Genomic DNA, 16,885 nt, shown 5'->3' with positions numbered 1-16,885 from the left:
CTGTTATCTTTATTCTGAGTTCCAGTTTTGGAAAAAGGGCAGGGCAAAAATAAAGATTCATTCATTCATTCATATTCTGTATATTTTTTGTAAGTCGCTTTGAGGTTCATTTTGGAAAAAAGCAACTAATAAATATCATAAATAAATAAATAATAACTTTCTTGTGATGATATGTTAATGAAAGCTTGCAAGCTTGCTGATTGAAACAGCAGGCTGCGGTGCTTACTTGTGAGCAGATCAGCTCAGGGAGAGAGATATTTCGTGTCTCGAAACATCTGGCTCTGCTCCATCATGAAGAAGAACCCCAGGCTGCTCTGTGAAGCAGCAGGCTAAAACACTGATTAACCAGGAGGAAATCTATTGGTGATGAGACGCCATGGCCTACTGCTTGACATTCTGAGCTGGCCTAGACACATGTAATTCCTGTGCACATATAAACTATAAACACGAACAGTTGCTTTTAAAAAATACATAAATGAAGCTTTATTATCATTTTGTACTTTTTATAGTAATGTGAAGGAATTGACAGTGAGAGATAACCATTGCAGCCATGCACTTTGCTGTTCCAGTTGACTTCCTGATTGGTTGAATTGTGAGGAGTTTTATGGGGCAATGTGACATGACCTGGAGACCTAAGGCAGAGAGTCTTCTATATCTTTTATACCTGATACCTCTATATTAAACCACATCCTAATGCTGGTAAATTTGAGTGTGGGAAGGAGGAAGTTTAATCTTAATATTTATTTATTTATTTATTTATAATTTGATTTATATTGTGCCCTTCCTCCCAGCAGGAGCCCAGGGCAGCAATAATAGAGGTGTTGCAGTCTAGAAAAGTGCATTAATTTACTTTCTCTGTAAATATTACTACTAGTAATATTCAGAGCTTGGAAAAGTTACTTTTTTCGAACTACAACTCCCATCAGCCCAATCCAGTGGCCATGCTGGCCGGGGCTGATGGAAGTTGTAGTTTAAAAAAGTAACTTTTCCAAGCTCTGGTATTTGCCTTAGAATTTAACCCCAAAATATATTTAAATGTACATGTATTTCTAGTCCATGTGAATATTATTTCTAGATCCAGGCTCTTAACACTTGGGCTCTGAATGTAAGGAGCATTGGAATACTAAAGCATGAAATAATGAGAAATAGAGTATAATGAGAATCTCAATTTTATCTATATAATACTTGTTTTTAAAATGTATTTTAAGACAAAAAAGAAAATCAGGAAGTGAAATCAGATGATCTTGCCCACTTGAAGCCCTCAAAATACTATCAATGTTGCAATCCTATACCTACTTACCTGGGAGTAAGCCCTGTTTATTAATTAGACTTACTTTTGAGTAAACATGTATTATTAAATATATTAATTTCTATAGCAAGTCTAGAAGCTCTTAACAAATACCAGATGAATTCATCACTCATCTGCTGACAAACCTAGGAAAAGCAAACAAGCCTTATAGCTAAGATCCAACTTCAGCATTGCAGCCACAAGTCTACACTGCTTTACATGAGGAAAGCCTTGATGAGGCCTTGCTAGAAAAAAGGCTGAGACTCCACTGCCCTGGAGGGACGAGTCTTGGCAACATAGCTGTAAAGTTATTCATAAGTCATTCATTCTTAGGTGCTGAGAGTTACATAATCAATTTTCTTATTCCTCACAGTCACATTTTTAACTCTATACAAAGAACCTCTGATAACAAAGGGTTTTTGTTTTTTTTAGGAAATCTAATTTTGGTTTCAAGGGGAGCTGTTTAATGTTGCCTGTCCCCCACATTGCCTCGAGCTTATAGTTTTAACTACACAATCACTTAAAAAAATTAGTGACACATTAAATAATCATAAAGAGGTATATTTGAAGAAGGGTTTTATTTTTTTCAGATTCACATGTTGCTTTGTACCTGCAGGTTCCTGCTTCTGGGTTGCTGTGCTGAATGGCAATGTCGTGGGCATCGTAGCTGCAAGAGGGAATGAGGAAGACAACACAGTGGAGTTGCGTCGTATGTCTGTTGACTCCAAATACCGTGGCAAAGGGATTGCCAAAACTCTGGGTCGCAAGGTGGTGGAGTTTGCCATAGTCAATAATTACTCTTCTATTGTACTGGGAACCACAGCAGTGAAGGTGGCAGCCCATAAGTTGTATGAGTCTTTAGGATTCAAGCATGTGGGTGTTGTTGAACATTATGCGCTGCCTGGGATGACACATTCTATTCTAGAGCGAATGTTTTTCCAGCTTCGCTTCCACCGCTACTGCCTGCAGCTGCGTGAAGAATAAAGAACGGGCAAAATTAATTTTGTTCCTCCCCAAAATCTTCTTTGCCTGTGTTTTGTGGGAGTTTTGTCGTTGTTTATTTGCAGGTTGCATTTTATTTTTCTGTTTCTTCATTTCATTTTGTTCATTTGCTTTGTACAGATTCCTTGTACAAAGGGTCCTTCATTTCTGATATGCTTGTAGAGTGATGGTGCTAATGCTGGAGGAACTGTGGACTGTTCTTGATGCATCCTTTTGTTCAGTGGACAAGGAATTCACGGTGGACTCTCTCTTCCCCTCTCTCAGTCTTACCCAGGCAGAGCTTGGAAAAGTTACTTTTTTGAACTACAACTCCCATCAGCCCCAGCCAGCATGGCCACTGGATTGGGCTGATGGGAGTTGTAGTTCAAAAAAAGTAACTTTTCCAAGCTCTGTACCCAGGTTACCTATATAAGCACAGAAATTTTGAATGTGTAACCATATAGCTTGTCTGGTGTGTATTGTAAATAGAATATCCACACCCCTGAAATATTATCAAAAATATAACGATACTTTATGATACAGCTAAGTGCAGAAATTTTACTTGAATGCATTTCTCAGTATTTCATGGACAAGTATGCATTCATTTTACCATGACATATTGGTTAATAATACTGAAAAAAATGTGAAAAACCTGCTTGCTATAATGCATGAAAAAGGAAGTGTTTGCATGCATACAAACACACTGCACTGTTAAGTAGGCTCTGATCTTGCACTTTTTAGATGTACTGTCTGAAAGAATCTTGGTGCATCTGATAACTATGACTTATTCTTTTATCCTCGTTTTCTTCCTAAGCCAGCAAAAAGACTTGAAGTATTTTGAACCATGAGCCCAGTGTAACATATGTAAATTATTGAAATATCATCTGCACTGATGTATACATGTAATCTGCAGTCCTGTGCCAGACATTTGTATATGCTGTAGAAATCCTTTGATTTAATTTTATTTTTAGGTATAGTTTTGTTTATTATTGTTTGAATCCTTTACTGAAGCTCTATCTTTTGCTGACTAGTTTCACAGAGGCAAAATGGAGGCTTCTGTTTCTATGGCAACACACCTGTATGCTACTATGTACCTAACCCTATGCTTCAGAAAAGCAATATGCAAACGACAAGTAACTAACGTGGCAAGTTTGGCAGCAGGGAAAACAAAGGTATTGTTTCAGTCAGTTGCTAGTGGTATAAATACAGACAGCCTGCTGTTAAAAGTAACTACTGCTGTAATGAAGTTAGATTTGTGGATTGTACAATGCAAACAGCAATGCCACATTTGGCAGATGTCTCTAGTGCCCGACACCAAAACAACCGAGGTAACAGATTCTTCCTTAACTTATTTTCATAAATAGCAACCTTACATAAGTATATCTTGAGGGAAATCAGGATGTTTTAAATTTTAAAATGTGATATATCAGAAGTGCATAAATAATTTCTGGTTGAGCTGAGTTTGGGTGGATCAAAGGATTCTGCTTTTTAAAGGAAAACCCCTTTTTACTTATTTTCTCATTTTTTTAAAAAAAAAATCCTTTCATAAAATAGGTAAGATATTGGAGGGAACAGTTTCAAAGATAAGGGATGAGCTCAAAGGAGGGAGTGACTCTTTCAGTGGGTAGAAATGTCCATGTACAAGGGCAAGAATTAGGTATCTGCTCATTGACATGGAGACAGACTGTATTCTGCATATGCAGAAAAATTGGTAGAGACGAATGCAAGGTTTAAGATGAAAAATGTTGCCCTCAGTATTCCTCCAAACCCACCTGGAGGAGACTGAGAACCCTTTCAACAGTGTGCTGTCTGAGCCACCTTCTGCTTTCTCCTTATCCAGGAGAGGGCATTTTTAATGGAAGGAAAATCCCACTGATTCCAAATGACCTTTTTATTGAGCATTCATCCTGATTTGTTTGCACACGGTTTGCGGGGAAATTAGACAATGTCAGCTATTTATTGAGCATTTGTTCTATTCTTGTTTGCTGGCAGGGAGGTTATATGACATTGCGTCAAGCAATTGTTACCCTGCACTTTCTAGTGCATTTCCCCATCACAAAAAGTCATTTCAGGGGGAAGTGGATTTGTTACACAAGAACACCAAATTAGCTTTTATTGCACAACCTGAATTCGCTAGTATGTGATTGAATCCCATCCAAAAATACTGACCGTCTGAAAGCATCTATAGTCCTGTTTCTAGGACACAGCAAGAGGAGCCCTTATGCCTCCATGCACATGATAACATCTCAGCCAAACAAAGTGATAAGAATAATTCACAAAAGCCAAAACATTTTTTTCTTTTTAACTACTTAATGCCTTGTCAGTGTTGGTATTCTTCCTGCCTCAGATATTGCTATACCTAAGAATGGCAGCATCCAACTATGTCCCAGCAATAAAACAAATGATAGATTGAATTTGATTTACAGAATGTACTTATTGGAACTGAGTGTGTGTGAACATGGAATGTATTTTTAAATAATTTCTATATTGTACATTTCTCCTGAAGCTGAAAGGTGTATTGTAGGAAGGTGTAGGACAGAGGTGTATAATGTAAAGAAATTGGTATAATATTTTCTAGCTGTTTTCAGTGATTTCATTAAACTGCACAACACAGAATAATGTAAAATATTGAGGGGGGGAGTGAAAGAAAATAATTGCTTGTGCCTTTTAATGTGTTTGTTCCGGTATTGTCACCACACGAAATGATGTCTGGATGACTAATAATACTTGTAGCCTAATTGAGTAATTGGGGAGATGATTGGCTCATAGTTTCCAGTGCCATATTTCCAGTGCCATATTAGACAAACAGAATGCTTCACATATTAGCACCCATACAAACATTAAAGTCTCCAAAGACAGTAAGTTTGTCATAGTGTGGAACCCCTCTGAGAGAGTCCAGATTTTTGGGGTCCTCTCCTGGTCTCCAGGTGAGTCATCTTAATCTCTGGACTCTCAGTTTTCATTAAAAAAAAATAAGTTTCTAGGTAGTCTGGTTCACGAGATATACACCTAAACGTCGCGCACACACCCTGCAACTTCTGTTAAATGAGCTCATAGCTGGCTGCTCTAACCCCGCCTTTTCAGGTTTGTAGCCAATAAGTGAAGTCAGCGTTGTGATTGACAAGGGATTTCTTGACATCCAGGCAGTAGCTAGACCCTATTACAAGGCTGGAAAACTGATGTTTTTTCCTGCTTTATCTGAAAATCTCATAAAGAGTAAATATATAGCTTTCAGTCTTTTTCTCTCTTTTGTGCAGGAGTCAAACAAGTTTAAATTTTCCTGGGCTGTTGAAGAGGGCAATGTTTTGAAAATCTTCCCAATATGACTACTTGCTTTTCTGGGAGTAAAGCTGCAATGCTAATCCCACATACCTGGACAAAACCCCATTGAATTCAGCAGGACTTACTTTTGAGTAGACATCGTTAGGATTGTGCTGTAAATTAATGGAACTTTTGAGTGAACACAGCAAAGAATTGTCTTTGTGTTGTAAATCTTTCTTCCCTCCTCCAATTCCATTTTTAAAGCAATTAGGCACGGCTTGCTTAGGTATCACTGCTTTTATTATGTAGGAAACTAATGGGGGGAAATGGAAATGGACTGCCTTCAAGTCAATTCCGACTTATGGTGACCCTATGAATAGGGTTTTCATGGTAAGCGGTATTCAGAGGGGGTTTACCATTGCCTTCCTCTGAGGCTGAGAGGCAGCACCTGGCCCAAAGTCACTCAGTGAGCTTTATGGCTGTGTGGAGATTCAAATCCTGGTCTCTCAGGTCATAGTCCAACACCTTAACCACTACACCACACTGGCTCTTGGGAAACTAATACAGATTTTATTTTTAAAAACAATATTTTGCAATGACCAACTGGTTTTGACAATAAATGATGATATGGGGTGTATGTATTTTTACATCTCCAGTCTGTGTTTATATATATGGAGTCTTTCCAAAAACCCTGTGAGGTAGGGTTGCCAACTGGAAACCAAGGCAGCTCACAATAAGAAATAAATCCCTTTAAAATCTAGTAACTGTAAAAATAAGTATAAACAGTTGCAAAACAGCTTAAAGTGGCATGATTCTGAATTTTGAGTTAGGTTTATTTATTTATTTTTTATTTATTTTGTTCGATTTATATACTGCGCACAGCCCGAAGGCTCTCAGGGCAGTGCACAGCATAGGGTAAAATACAATAAAATCACGAAAAACAGTAAAAACATAGATATTGAACAGTTAACAATCTGCTATACATTAAATATATATGGTTAGTGGCGTTCCTTATCATTTGAGATTGCAGTCCTGTGCATGCTTCCCTGTTTGAGTAAGCCCCATTGAATACATTGGGACTTGCTTCTGAGTAAGTATGTATAGGGTTGCACTATAAATATCTTTACAGGTTGTATAAATAATAAACATCTTTTACATTCATGCTTATATAAATATTTCTTCATACTGTGTCTCAATATGTAACTGATTTGATATAGCACAGTGGGAAGGAGAGCCTGGCTGGGAGTCCAGAGTCTGTGAGTTCAAATCCCCACTTGTGTCTCCTGGGTGTCAAGGGCCAGCTAATGATCACCCCCAGAGTGCGTGGCTCAGGGGTTACATGCCATGCCACCTGTGCAGCCATGGGCAAGCTGCATATTCCCAAGGAGCCCAGTTGCCCCCCAGCTGGCAGTTGCAGACAAGGTAGGGGCTAGCTTGTGCAGCTGTGGCAAGCTGAGCAGGCCCAGCTAGGGAGGATTAGCCTCAGAGGGAGGCAGTGTTAAACCCCCTGTGAATACCGCTTACCATGAAAACCCTATTCATAGGGTTGCCATAAGTCGGCATCAACTTGAAGGCCGTCCATTTCCATTTTTTCCATTTTGTACATTATTATTTCCTCTACATTTTAAGTGTATCCTTCTTTCTTGAGGTGGTCATTGTCCCCCTCTGTTATTTTCATTCTGAGGGGCAAATTAAGTTGAGAGATGATGAGTAGCCTATGGTCAGCCAAAAAACTTTATAGCTCATTTCCATAAAAAAAATTAATTTACGCAGGCAAAGTTTATTAAATAGATCCACACAATACTTGCATTTAGAGCATATGACTGTCCCTAAAGAATCCTTGGAAGTGTAGTTTCCCCCTCACAGATATAGTTCCCACTACCCTTAACAAACTATAATTATTGGCAAAAACAGTTAAAGACAGGTATTTAAAAACATTCAAAATAATAAAACCAACAATGAGTTAAAAACATAAAAACACATTAGGTTCGACATGCCTGGGTACGCTTGCATACACAAAAAAATTGTTTAGCAGATGCTGAAAAGAGTGCAATGAAGGTGTCTGCCTAATGTCAATAGGAAGTTCCAAAGCGTAGGTGCTGCCACACTAAAGGAAGCATTTCTTACAAGACCAGAACAACTACTATGTAGCATCCATAACATGGAAAGCACACCTTGAACTTGGTCTGGTAGCAAATCAGCAACCAATACAGATTTCAGAGCAGAGATTATGTGCTGACAGGGTCTCACTCACGTCAGCAATTATGCAACAGCATTCTGCACTACCTGCAGCCCCCAGGTCAGGTTGTGCTGCATGGGGATTTCTGTGACCTTGACTAACTGGCTGCCATGATTTTTTTAGTTTTGGTTTTTAGTGAGGAATCATGACTGGTTGTGGGATGCTGAGTTTTCTGCCTTCCTCCTAGGAATCTTGTTGTGGTTGGTATGGTATTGCAGTTAGGAGATCATCACTGTCTTTTGTTTTGGTTTTTCTGTTTGCATTTCATTTACCTTTATCCTCACTCCCTTACATCCATAGAAGCAACAACAGTGGTTCCATGTGCCCAGCTCAACCCCCTTAAACATTGTTGGTGGCATGGCAGTTTTTTTCTTGCCCAACAGTGGTAAAAGAGAATTCACATACTGGGATGTGTGGCTGCAATTGTTGTTCCCAAGCTGCTGTTTATAGCAGCCCACAGGGTAGACAGAAAAGGGTAGAGAATCTTCTCACTCATTTCTCAGACCCTCATTTCTCAGGGTCAAATCTGTAAAGAAATTTTGAGCCACCATGTTAAAAGGTAGAGGCAGGGCATTCCAGGCAGGGTGTTGCCAACCCTGCTTGGATATGGATATCTTTGCAGAGGATCCCTAGTCAAGCTTTACCAACAGCACAGTCCAAACTATATCTACTCAGAAGTAAGTCCTATTAAGTTCTATGGGGCATAGTCCCTTAGTAAGTGTGTTTAGAATTGCAGTCTTCAGGGACATCCATCGTTACTCTTGAGTGCTCTCATCTAACATTTTCACAACACTAGGCTCCTTTCTTCCTACAATAGCCTTCTGATTACTGGCCTGGCCTAAGGGCACTTAAACCCTTCTTGCCAGAAGCAAGTAGGCTAGATTAAATGTTCCCTCTCCAGGCTCCATCTTTTAGCTAAGATTTCTATCTTAATTTCCAATCAGATAAATGTTTTTGTTTGAATTGCATGCTCCAGGAAGCTGTGGTTGATGCTTAATGTATCAATGACATCACTAGGACTCGCCCCTGTGACATCACTAGGGCCCACCCCATGACATCACTAGGGCCTGCCCCTGAGATCTCAGGGTTTGGGATGCTTCTGACCTAGCAACCCTACATGACCCTATGGAGTTTTTCATAAAGTGCCTTCTTTTCATGTGTGTGAGTCATCATTGCTGCATGGCACAAATGAGGATGGCATAATGATCTCTAAACATATTTATGCAATGTACTGTTTGTGTTGGCTGTGTGTGTTTGTGTTGCTTAATTTCATTTAAAGCAGCACCACAGCAAGCAGAGTAACAGCAGATGTTGAAATGCAAGTGTGCCAGCGTGTGCGTGCGTTTACCTAAGAAAACAGGCATCAGCATCACTGAGACTTGAGACTTAGTAAAATAAGAAAAGCTACTTTATTAATAGAAATACATAGTAGATAGAAAAGCATACCTAGTTCTAACTAACTAACAAGGTTGGAGGCCTAATGCCCAGGTGTAGGGGTTAGCCTCATGGCTTGGAGAGAGCAGAGACAAAGGGATGTCTCCTCTCTCCCGGACAGTCAGAGGGCAAAGGAATGGAAAGGGTGGAAGGAGGAGGAGCAGGTAAGCTTCCCTAAAGACCTCACAGTCTAGCGACAGAAGGAAATCAGTCAGAGCATCACAGGTAAAGGTAAACAAGCCTATCCATCTGGAGGACCCTAGCTCTATCTCCCTTCTGGAGCATAAACAAAAGAACAAAACAGGAGTTGCTCTTGCCCCACTTCCAACAGTTTGGGGGCACAAATCAAAGGCAGGCCAACCTTAGCTACCTTGGTTCATCCAGTAGTTGGTATAGCCTGCCCCTTCTTATAGATGCAAATCTGGTTTATTGATTCAGCAGTGACGACATATTTCTTTAGTTTTATAGCTATGAATTTTGTTTTTTGTTGCCAAGAAGAATATTTAACATGGCTAGAAAGGCCTGCTTTGTAACCTTAGGAGAACGGCAACAACATATTATGCTGTTGCTGTAAACTGCCCAGAGAGCTTTGGCTACGGGGTGGTATACAAATACAATAAATAAATAATAAATAAATTATCACTATGGAAAGTGAGCATCACCCTAAGGCTGCCTGCATGTAGGTTTATGACTACTGGTTTTCAGTAGCATCTTGTACCTGACCGTTTGCCACTTCCATAACCACAGCTTTCATAAATAATATTGATACATTGCTGGTACTCAGACTGCTGAATACTATGGCTAACTGGTTAAGTTGAATAGTTTGGCTGCATTTTAGCAACAGAGCCTCTACCAATTTTTCTCAGAAGCAGCTGCTGCCTCACTAATGCCAAAGATGTCATGGCAGCTGACATGAATGCAGGATTTATGTTCCAAATTACTTCTCCTGCATTGGGTAGGTGGTTTAGCCAACCAAAGCTAAAGAGTCTCATCTGCCCATTGTTTTCACCCTAGCAAAGGGAAGGGGAAGGAATCACACTTTAGCTGAATTTTGCACCTTTCTCTGCTTCCACATAATCACGGCTCACTTAAGAATATATGTCAAACAATGGGAAACTGTAAAACATCTTAACTTATATAATGCAATAAATTGTCTCATATATTTATTTGACATATATTCTTAAGTGAGCTGTGATTATGTGGAAGCAGAGAAAGGTGCAAAATTCAGCTAAAGTCAGCAATAAAGTCAGCGATTAAATCAGCAATAAAACTGGTAGTTATAACCATAACAGAAATGTTAATTTTTTCTGTTCAGTCGTAAGTCAGATATGTAGTTTGTTCAATTTTCAGCTGGGGGGTTCAACTCAAACTATGATGGGTTCCACAATGAGAAGATTGATAAAGGCAGAGAAGTTGCAAGAGAGACAGCTTGTCCTCGATTACTCTCCATGTTCTCTCCATGTTCTCTCTAGTATGAATTCTCAGTTTATGCCAACAAATCTTCCAGACTGTAAATATACCCTCTACCCTCCTCCAGAACGTACAGGGCTTTCACAGTAGGTGCATGCAAATCTATGGCAGGTATGCTAATGTGGAAAGGCTGCACTGAATTCAGAGGCCATTGTCCTACATTATCTGCATTTCTCCATATGTGATCCTGGGGGGGAGGGCAATATGGGATTAATTATGTCCTGTACTTATTAGCAGAAAGATGCTACAAGTTGTATGTGTACATATTTAAGACAATATTTAATTACCATTTTTAAGAAAACAAATGTTGGGTTCAAAATCCAGTGCAGTAGTAGGATAAGGAAGGTGTAGCCACCATCAAGTGGTTGCTCTTGGTCTTAACAAGACCTCCCAGTATTGCCAACAGCAACTGTGCTACAAGACTATATTTTTACAAGTGATGCTTAAATTGGCTTTTGCATTTCTCACACCAGTGCAAGACCTGTGTTTGTTAGAAAGTACATTTGATTTTAAAATGCATCTTTTCTAGCATCATGTTCTATAAATAATCACCTGAAACATTCCAGACAAAACACTTCATTAGCATTACTTTTAAAAGCATCCTTAGCATAGTAGGTTAGAACTGAACTGGTTCTGGGCTCCTGCCGGGAGGAAGGGCGGTATATAAATCAAATAATAATAATAATAATAATAATAATAAACTGGTTGCTATGGTGTGTTTGAAATGCTGTTTTAAATGGTAATAGAATGAAATGTTAGAAGCCCATCCTAGCCTTTTCAACTAAGCACACTAGGAAGGTACAAAAATTTACAGCATCTTTAAAGTGGGATGATTCCTTACCCCAGCATTACAAAGTGACTGTAGACATGGAACATGCAATAATGCTGGGAAAAACAGAAGGGAGCAGAAAAAGAGGAAGACCAAACAAGATTCCATAAAGGAAGCCACAGGCCTGAACTTACAAGATCTGAACAAGGTGGCTTATAATAGATGCTATTGGAGGTCGCTGATTCATAGGGTCGCCATAAGTCATAATCGACTTGAAGGCACATAACAACAACAACAAAAACCATGGATGGAGGTAAGAGCGTGCACACACACAAGCCCTGTCCCCAACATCCCTGAGTGCGCAAGCTGCTCTTTAGTCCTTTGCATGATTAGCATGAAAGTCTGCCGAAGCCTACAACTGGAAAGCATATTTTATCAGGGTTCCTGATCACAGGAAAGTTTCTTAGTGCATTCAGGTGAACACACTTAAAAACCCTCTTCATACCTTAGTGCTTAAACGTACAATGTTTTGGGAAAATATATGGATACTGAACATGTATCAATACAATTTTGTACTGTAGTAAGCTCCAGCAAATGTTAAATATGCAAGCTTTTCCTTGATATATACTTAGGTGTTTGAAGCCCAGCTCTCAGCTGCTTCTTTAGAGGTTGGTACATAGTAATCAATCTTCCATTGTCAGATTACTGAAATACTATATGTACATATGGCTTAAATTATTGTTGATTGCCTCAAGAAACATCAGGGTAAATGGTTTACTAGGTATTTGGTTTTCAGTAGCTGCAGTATGTGAAAATCAGCAAGTTTTGCTGTGATTAAAATTTGTTTAGGGGGTTATTTGGTTACATTTTAATAAGTGAAACAGGAGAAAATAAATAAAAGAATTATACTTTAAATGCCACTACTGTAAAAAATGTATGGATGGAATAGAAGATATATCTTTTTTTTAAAAAAAAAGATGTAATTATTTAAATGTCTGTTACGTTCCCCCCCAAACAATTTAAACTATTTAATATATGATCCTTTAATACAGTGTTTCCCAAACTTACAACATGCGTGTACCCCTTTTGAGACATTGATTTTACCAGCATACCCAACTTTCACAAAAATAATTGGGAGAGGGGTAAGGTATTATATATATTACTATATTCTTACTTACTCAAACTGAAGACCTCAAAACTACCATTTTGATGTTGTAATGGAGCCTAAACACTGCCTGGGTCAACAGATCACAAGCCTGGCTCCCCTTATTGGCTACAATCCTGAAAGGGTGGGATTAGAGGCCAGAGCTTGGAAAAGTTATTTTTTGGAACTATAACTCCCATCAGCCCAATCCAGTGGCCATGCTGGCTGGGGCTGATGGGAGCTGTAGTTTAAAAAAGTAACTTTTCCAAGCTCTGGTTAAAAGCTGCTATACAGATTGGTTAAAAAACAGATTAAACAGTCGTGGGGGGGGCTGACGTTTTGGTGTATATCTCGGGAAACAGATGACCTAGAAACTTAGTGTGTTTTTTTAATTGAAGCTGAGAGTCCGGAGATTAAGGTAAGTTAGCTGGGGACCCGGAGGGGACCCCCAAAACCGGAAACTCCAGTGGAAAATCATGCAGCATGCAACAGGTTTACAGAGGCAGCGCTTGCCTGGGCTGGAGGTTTGAATCTCCCGCTCTTTGGCTGCAGAGCGGTTTTGCCCCCATCCTGCCTGGGAAGCCACTCAGGCACGCAGCCCAAAAGCAGGAAGGGAATTCAAACCTCCTGCCTAAAATTCACAGCTGATGAGCGGGCAGGCCAGGCAGGATGGGGGAAAAAACCACTCTGCAGCCGAAGAGTGGGAGATAACCCAAGAGGGAAGTGGCTGGTGAGATGGCTGCTGCAGGGCGGAAGACAGAGAAAAAAACCCACTTCACCGCTTCCTGGTGTGAACATTTTTGTAGTCGAGCATACGCATAAATATCTTTGTGGCGCCATCTGTCTGTTTGTAGAAGCATTTTTTGGTGGCCAAAGTCATTGCGAGGGAGTCCGAGTCTTATGAGAAACTGGAAGGGTGCATGAAAAGACAAGGAATGCATTGAGAGCGAAAGAGACTATGCGTTGAATAACATCGGGATAAACCACTGTTATTATATTGATCTTCCCTCACATGATTGTGTGAGAAACTGGAGAAATCACAAGAACTGTATTTTCTCTTAAAAGAACACACGCACACGTTTTTGCCGCTAAAACCCAATGATAAAGTAGAAAAAAACACATTTGGCTGCGTACCCCTTGAAACCCTTTCACGTACCACCAGGGGTACGTGTACCACACTTTGGGAAACACTGCTTTAATACATGTATTTAATAAAAAGTGTGCCACTAATAGACCTTATATTCATATATTTTTATGACAAACCAATGCTTGAATATGGTTTGCAGAGTTTTAAAGATGAAAGGTGTCTTGAGTGTGTGTGTGTTCAGTAATATATATTCTTGTGTGCTCTTTCATCATTATGACAATTTAATTTACATACTGTCCTATGATTGAAGAGGGCCACTTGCCAAGGTTCTACAAAACACAAATCACATATCCATTGTGAGGTTCAGCATCTTGCAACAATCTTCACAGTGCAGTGCTTCCACACCAGGCCTTTTTAGGAGAATTGCCATCCTTTTTTTTTCACTCTCAATGTGACACCATTGTTAGCTATTTGCATTGCAGGGTTTTCTGAATATTTTTTTCTGAATAACATGTTTCTGCACATCTATTTTTGCAATATTTTTGTGATAAAATACAATTCCAGCACCAACATGTCCATAGTGCACAGGCAAAGCTGTTCAGATTTCTTCCATGTACAAGACAGAGGAGAAAATATGTTAATGAAACTTTGAGAAAGTTTGTGGAATTGTGGTTATAATTCATCTTTAAAACATTAATATGAAGGACATTTGAGAGAGAGAGAGAGAGATCATATTTACTGGAAATGCTCAGCAACAAAAGCACTGGGAGGAAATTTAAAAATCACCACAAAGGACACTCCAGTAAATCCTTTGTTTTTGTTGTTGTTGACATATGGCTAACTGTTCTATTCAAACAAAAGTCAGGTAATTAGCATATACTAACAGCAAATAACCTTTATATAAAACAATACTTGCTTTATGTAAAACAATACCTCCATACCTGCTTTAATAGAACAGCTTTTAAAATCTTTTTAAAAGGGGGGAAATAATTAGAGGAAATCAGTAATTAACTCCCTGCCTCACCAGATGAAAAGAGAAACTGGCAATAGAGAAAACTCAGAGCGACTGTTGAAGGGGGAAATGGGAGGCTATTAATAATGTTTGTTTGTATTATGTTTATTGTATTTCTAAGTCACCCTACAAGCAGGGTACTCCAACCTACATACAGTTTAAACAAATAATAAGTTATAAAACATAAAATCAAACAAAAGAATCAAATTTAACAATTACAGCAGCTGTAGTTGGATCCTCCAAACAAATAAAAAACCCCACAATGCAGAGAGTTGAAACACTTCATAGGGCACCGACCAGATCAACCAGAAGCTGAAAGCAGAAGGATTTCAATCAGCATTAGAAAGGATCTTTACTTAATGAAACTTATCAGTCAGTAAAGATTGCAGAAGGATCTTGACTATAGCAAATGCCACTTGGAACCTCCATTTTAGTTCCACTTCCAACAAATTGTGGAAAAACAATACCTGGGATGAGCTAAAGGCCTCTAGCACGGAAGCATCCCATGTGGAATATAATACAGCTGAGCCATACTCAGAAATAGTTGGGAAAAGCTTTAGACAACACATACAGGTGTGATGGCATTGCAGGTTTTCCAGGGGGATTACCTGGCCTGTTTTACTTGAGGAAAAAGAGCCCCTATCTAAAATACAGTAGTTTAGAACAGCTCCCCCATGGTGCAATGCTCCCTTCTGGTATATGTCTGGGGAGGCAGTAATGGGTTTGAAGGCACTGATGATGAACAGAGGATACTCATCAGCAGGAATAAAGGTTTTAAAATAATAACAAGTAGCCACACAGTTGATTGTTCATTATTCATTGAGGTCTTTGGCATCCTTTTGAACTTGGGATCTAGTACTGAACATGATAATTCAAGTAAGGTGCAGAATGAATTCTTATTTATTATTTATTTATTAGATTTATATCCCACCCTTCCTTCCAGTAGGAGTCCAGGGCAGCAACCAAGCACTAAAAACACTTTAAAACATCATAAAAACAGTATTTAAAATACATTAAAACAAAACATTTTAAAAAACATATTTAAAAAAGCTTTAACAATATATTTTTAAAAAGGTTTAAAACATATTAAAAAGCAATTCCAACTCAGATGCAGACTAGGATAAGGTCTTTACTTAAAAGGCTTGTTGAAAGAGGGTCTTCTGTAGGCACTGAAAAGATAACAGAGATGGTACATGTCTAATATTTAAGGGGAGAAAATTCCAAAGGGTAAGTGCCACTACACTAATGGTCCGTTTCCTATGTTGTGCAGAACGGACCTCCTGATAAGATGATATCTGCAGGAGGCCCTCACCTGCAGAGCGCAGTGATCGACTGGGTATGTAAGGGATAAGACGGTCTTTCAGGTGTCCTGGTCCCAAGCTGTATAGGGCTTTACACACCAAAACTAGAATCTTGAACTTAGCCCGGTAGCTAATAGGAAGCCAGTGCAGTTCTTTCAGCAGCAGGATAACATGTTGGCGATACCCTGCCCCAGTGAGCAGTCTCGCCACCGCATTTTGCACCAGCTGCAGCTTCCAGACCAACCTCAAGGGCAGCCCCACATAGGGCGCATTACAGTAATCCAGTGTGGAGGTTACTGAGTACTCTTTTTGTGTTTTGTGTCTGGTGTGCCCAAAATATTACAACTGGTTTTTGGGGTTACATACAGCTATCACATTATCATTATCATTAAAATATAAGTCCTTTGAAAATTCTGAGGTCCTGCTGCCATACCAACTCATTTCACTTTCTCTGTGTTATAGATTCATGCCAATGTAAAATGGATGTTCACTGAATAAGACTCTAATTATCTCACACTGTGTCACTGACTGTAATTGTATATAATGGTAAACTGAAATAATGTAAAGAGCAAGTGTGGTTCCACATAGATACCTGACTTCTCTGTTTGGATAGCTTGGCGCAGCAGTTTGGGAACACATTTGTAGCCAGGATCCCTCCAAACCCCTTGGCCCCTTGTAAACCCAGATGGATGGTCCCACTTCCCCAGAAGCACTTCAGAAACTTTGTGGTTCATGCCCGTAGCCCATGGCACCGCTTCTATTTCAGTTATCTTACCTGTCTTTATTTTTCTCCTGTCTTTATTTTATTTGTTAGATTTTTATACCGCCCCACTAGCATAGCTCTCTGGGCGGTGTACAACAGAAGGTATATACAATACAATTTTTCTATTATACGCTAG

The 16,885-nt window shown here is 39.3% G+C and overlaps 1 protein-coding gene across 1 annotated transcript in view; it reads left to right on the top strand.

Annotated features, from left to right (window-relative positions):
* Positions 1-2,272, top strand: part of NAT8L (N-acetyltransferase 8 like) — a 120,624-nt gene extending 118,352 nt beyond the window's left edge. Inside the window, exon 3 of the mRNA XM_061629794.1 lies at positions 1,905-2,272. Coding sequence (XP_061485778.1) covers positions 1,905-2,272 — 368 coding nt within the window. The remainder of the gene's footprint in view (positions 1-1,904) is intronic.
* The last annotated feature ends 14,613 nt before the right edge of the window (positions 2,273-16,885 follow it).

Source organism: Rhineura floridana, chromosome 5, assembly GCF_030035675.1.
Source record: "Rhineura floridana isolate rRhiFlo1 chromosome 5, rRhiFlo1.hap2, whole genome shotgun sequence".
NCBI classification, from domain to species: Eukaryota; Metazoa; Chordata; class Lepidosauria; order Squamata; family Rhineuridae; genus Rhineura; species Rhineura floridana.
This window is presented reverse-complemented; position numbering and strand designations above follow the sequence as displayed.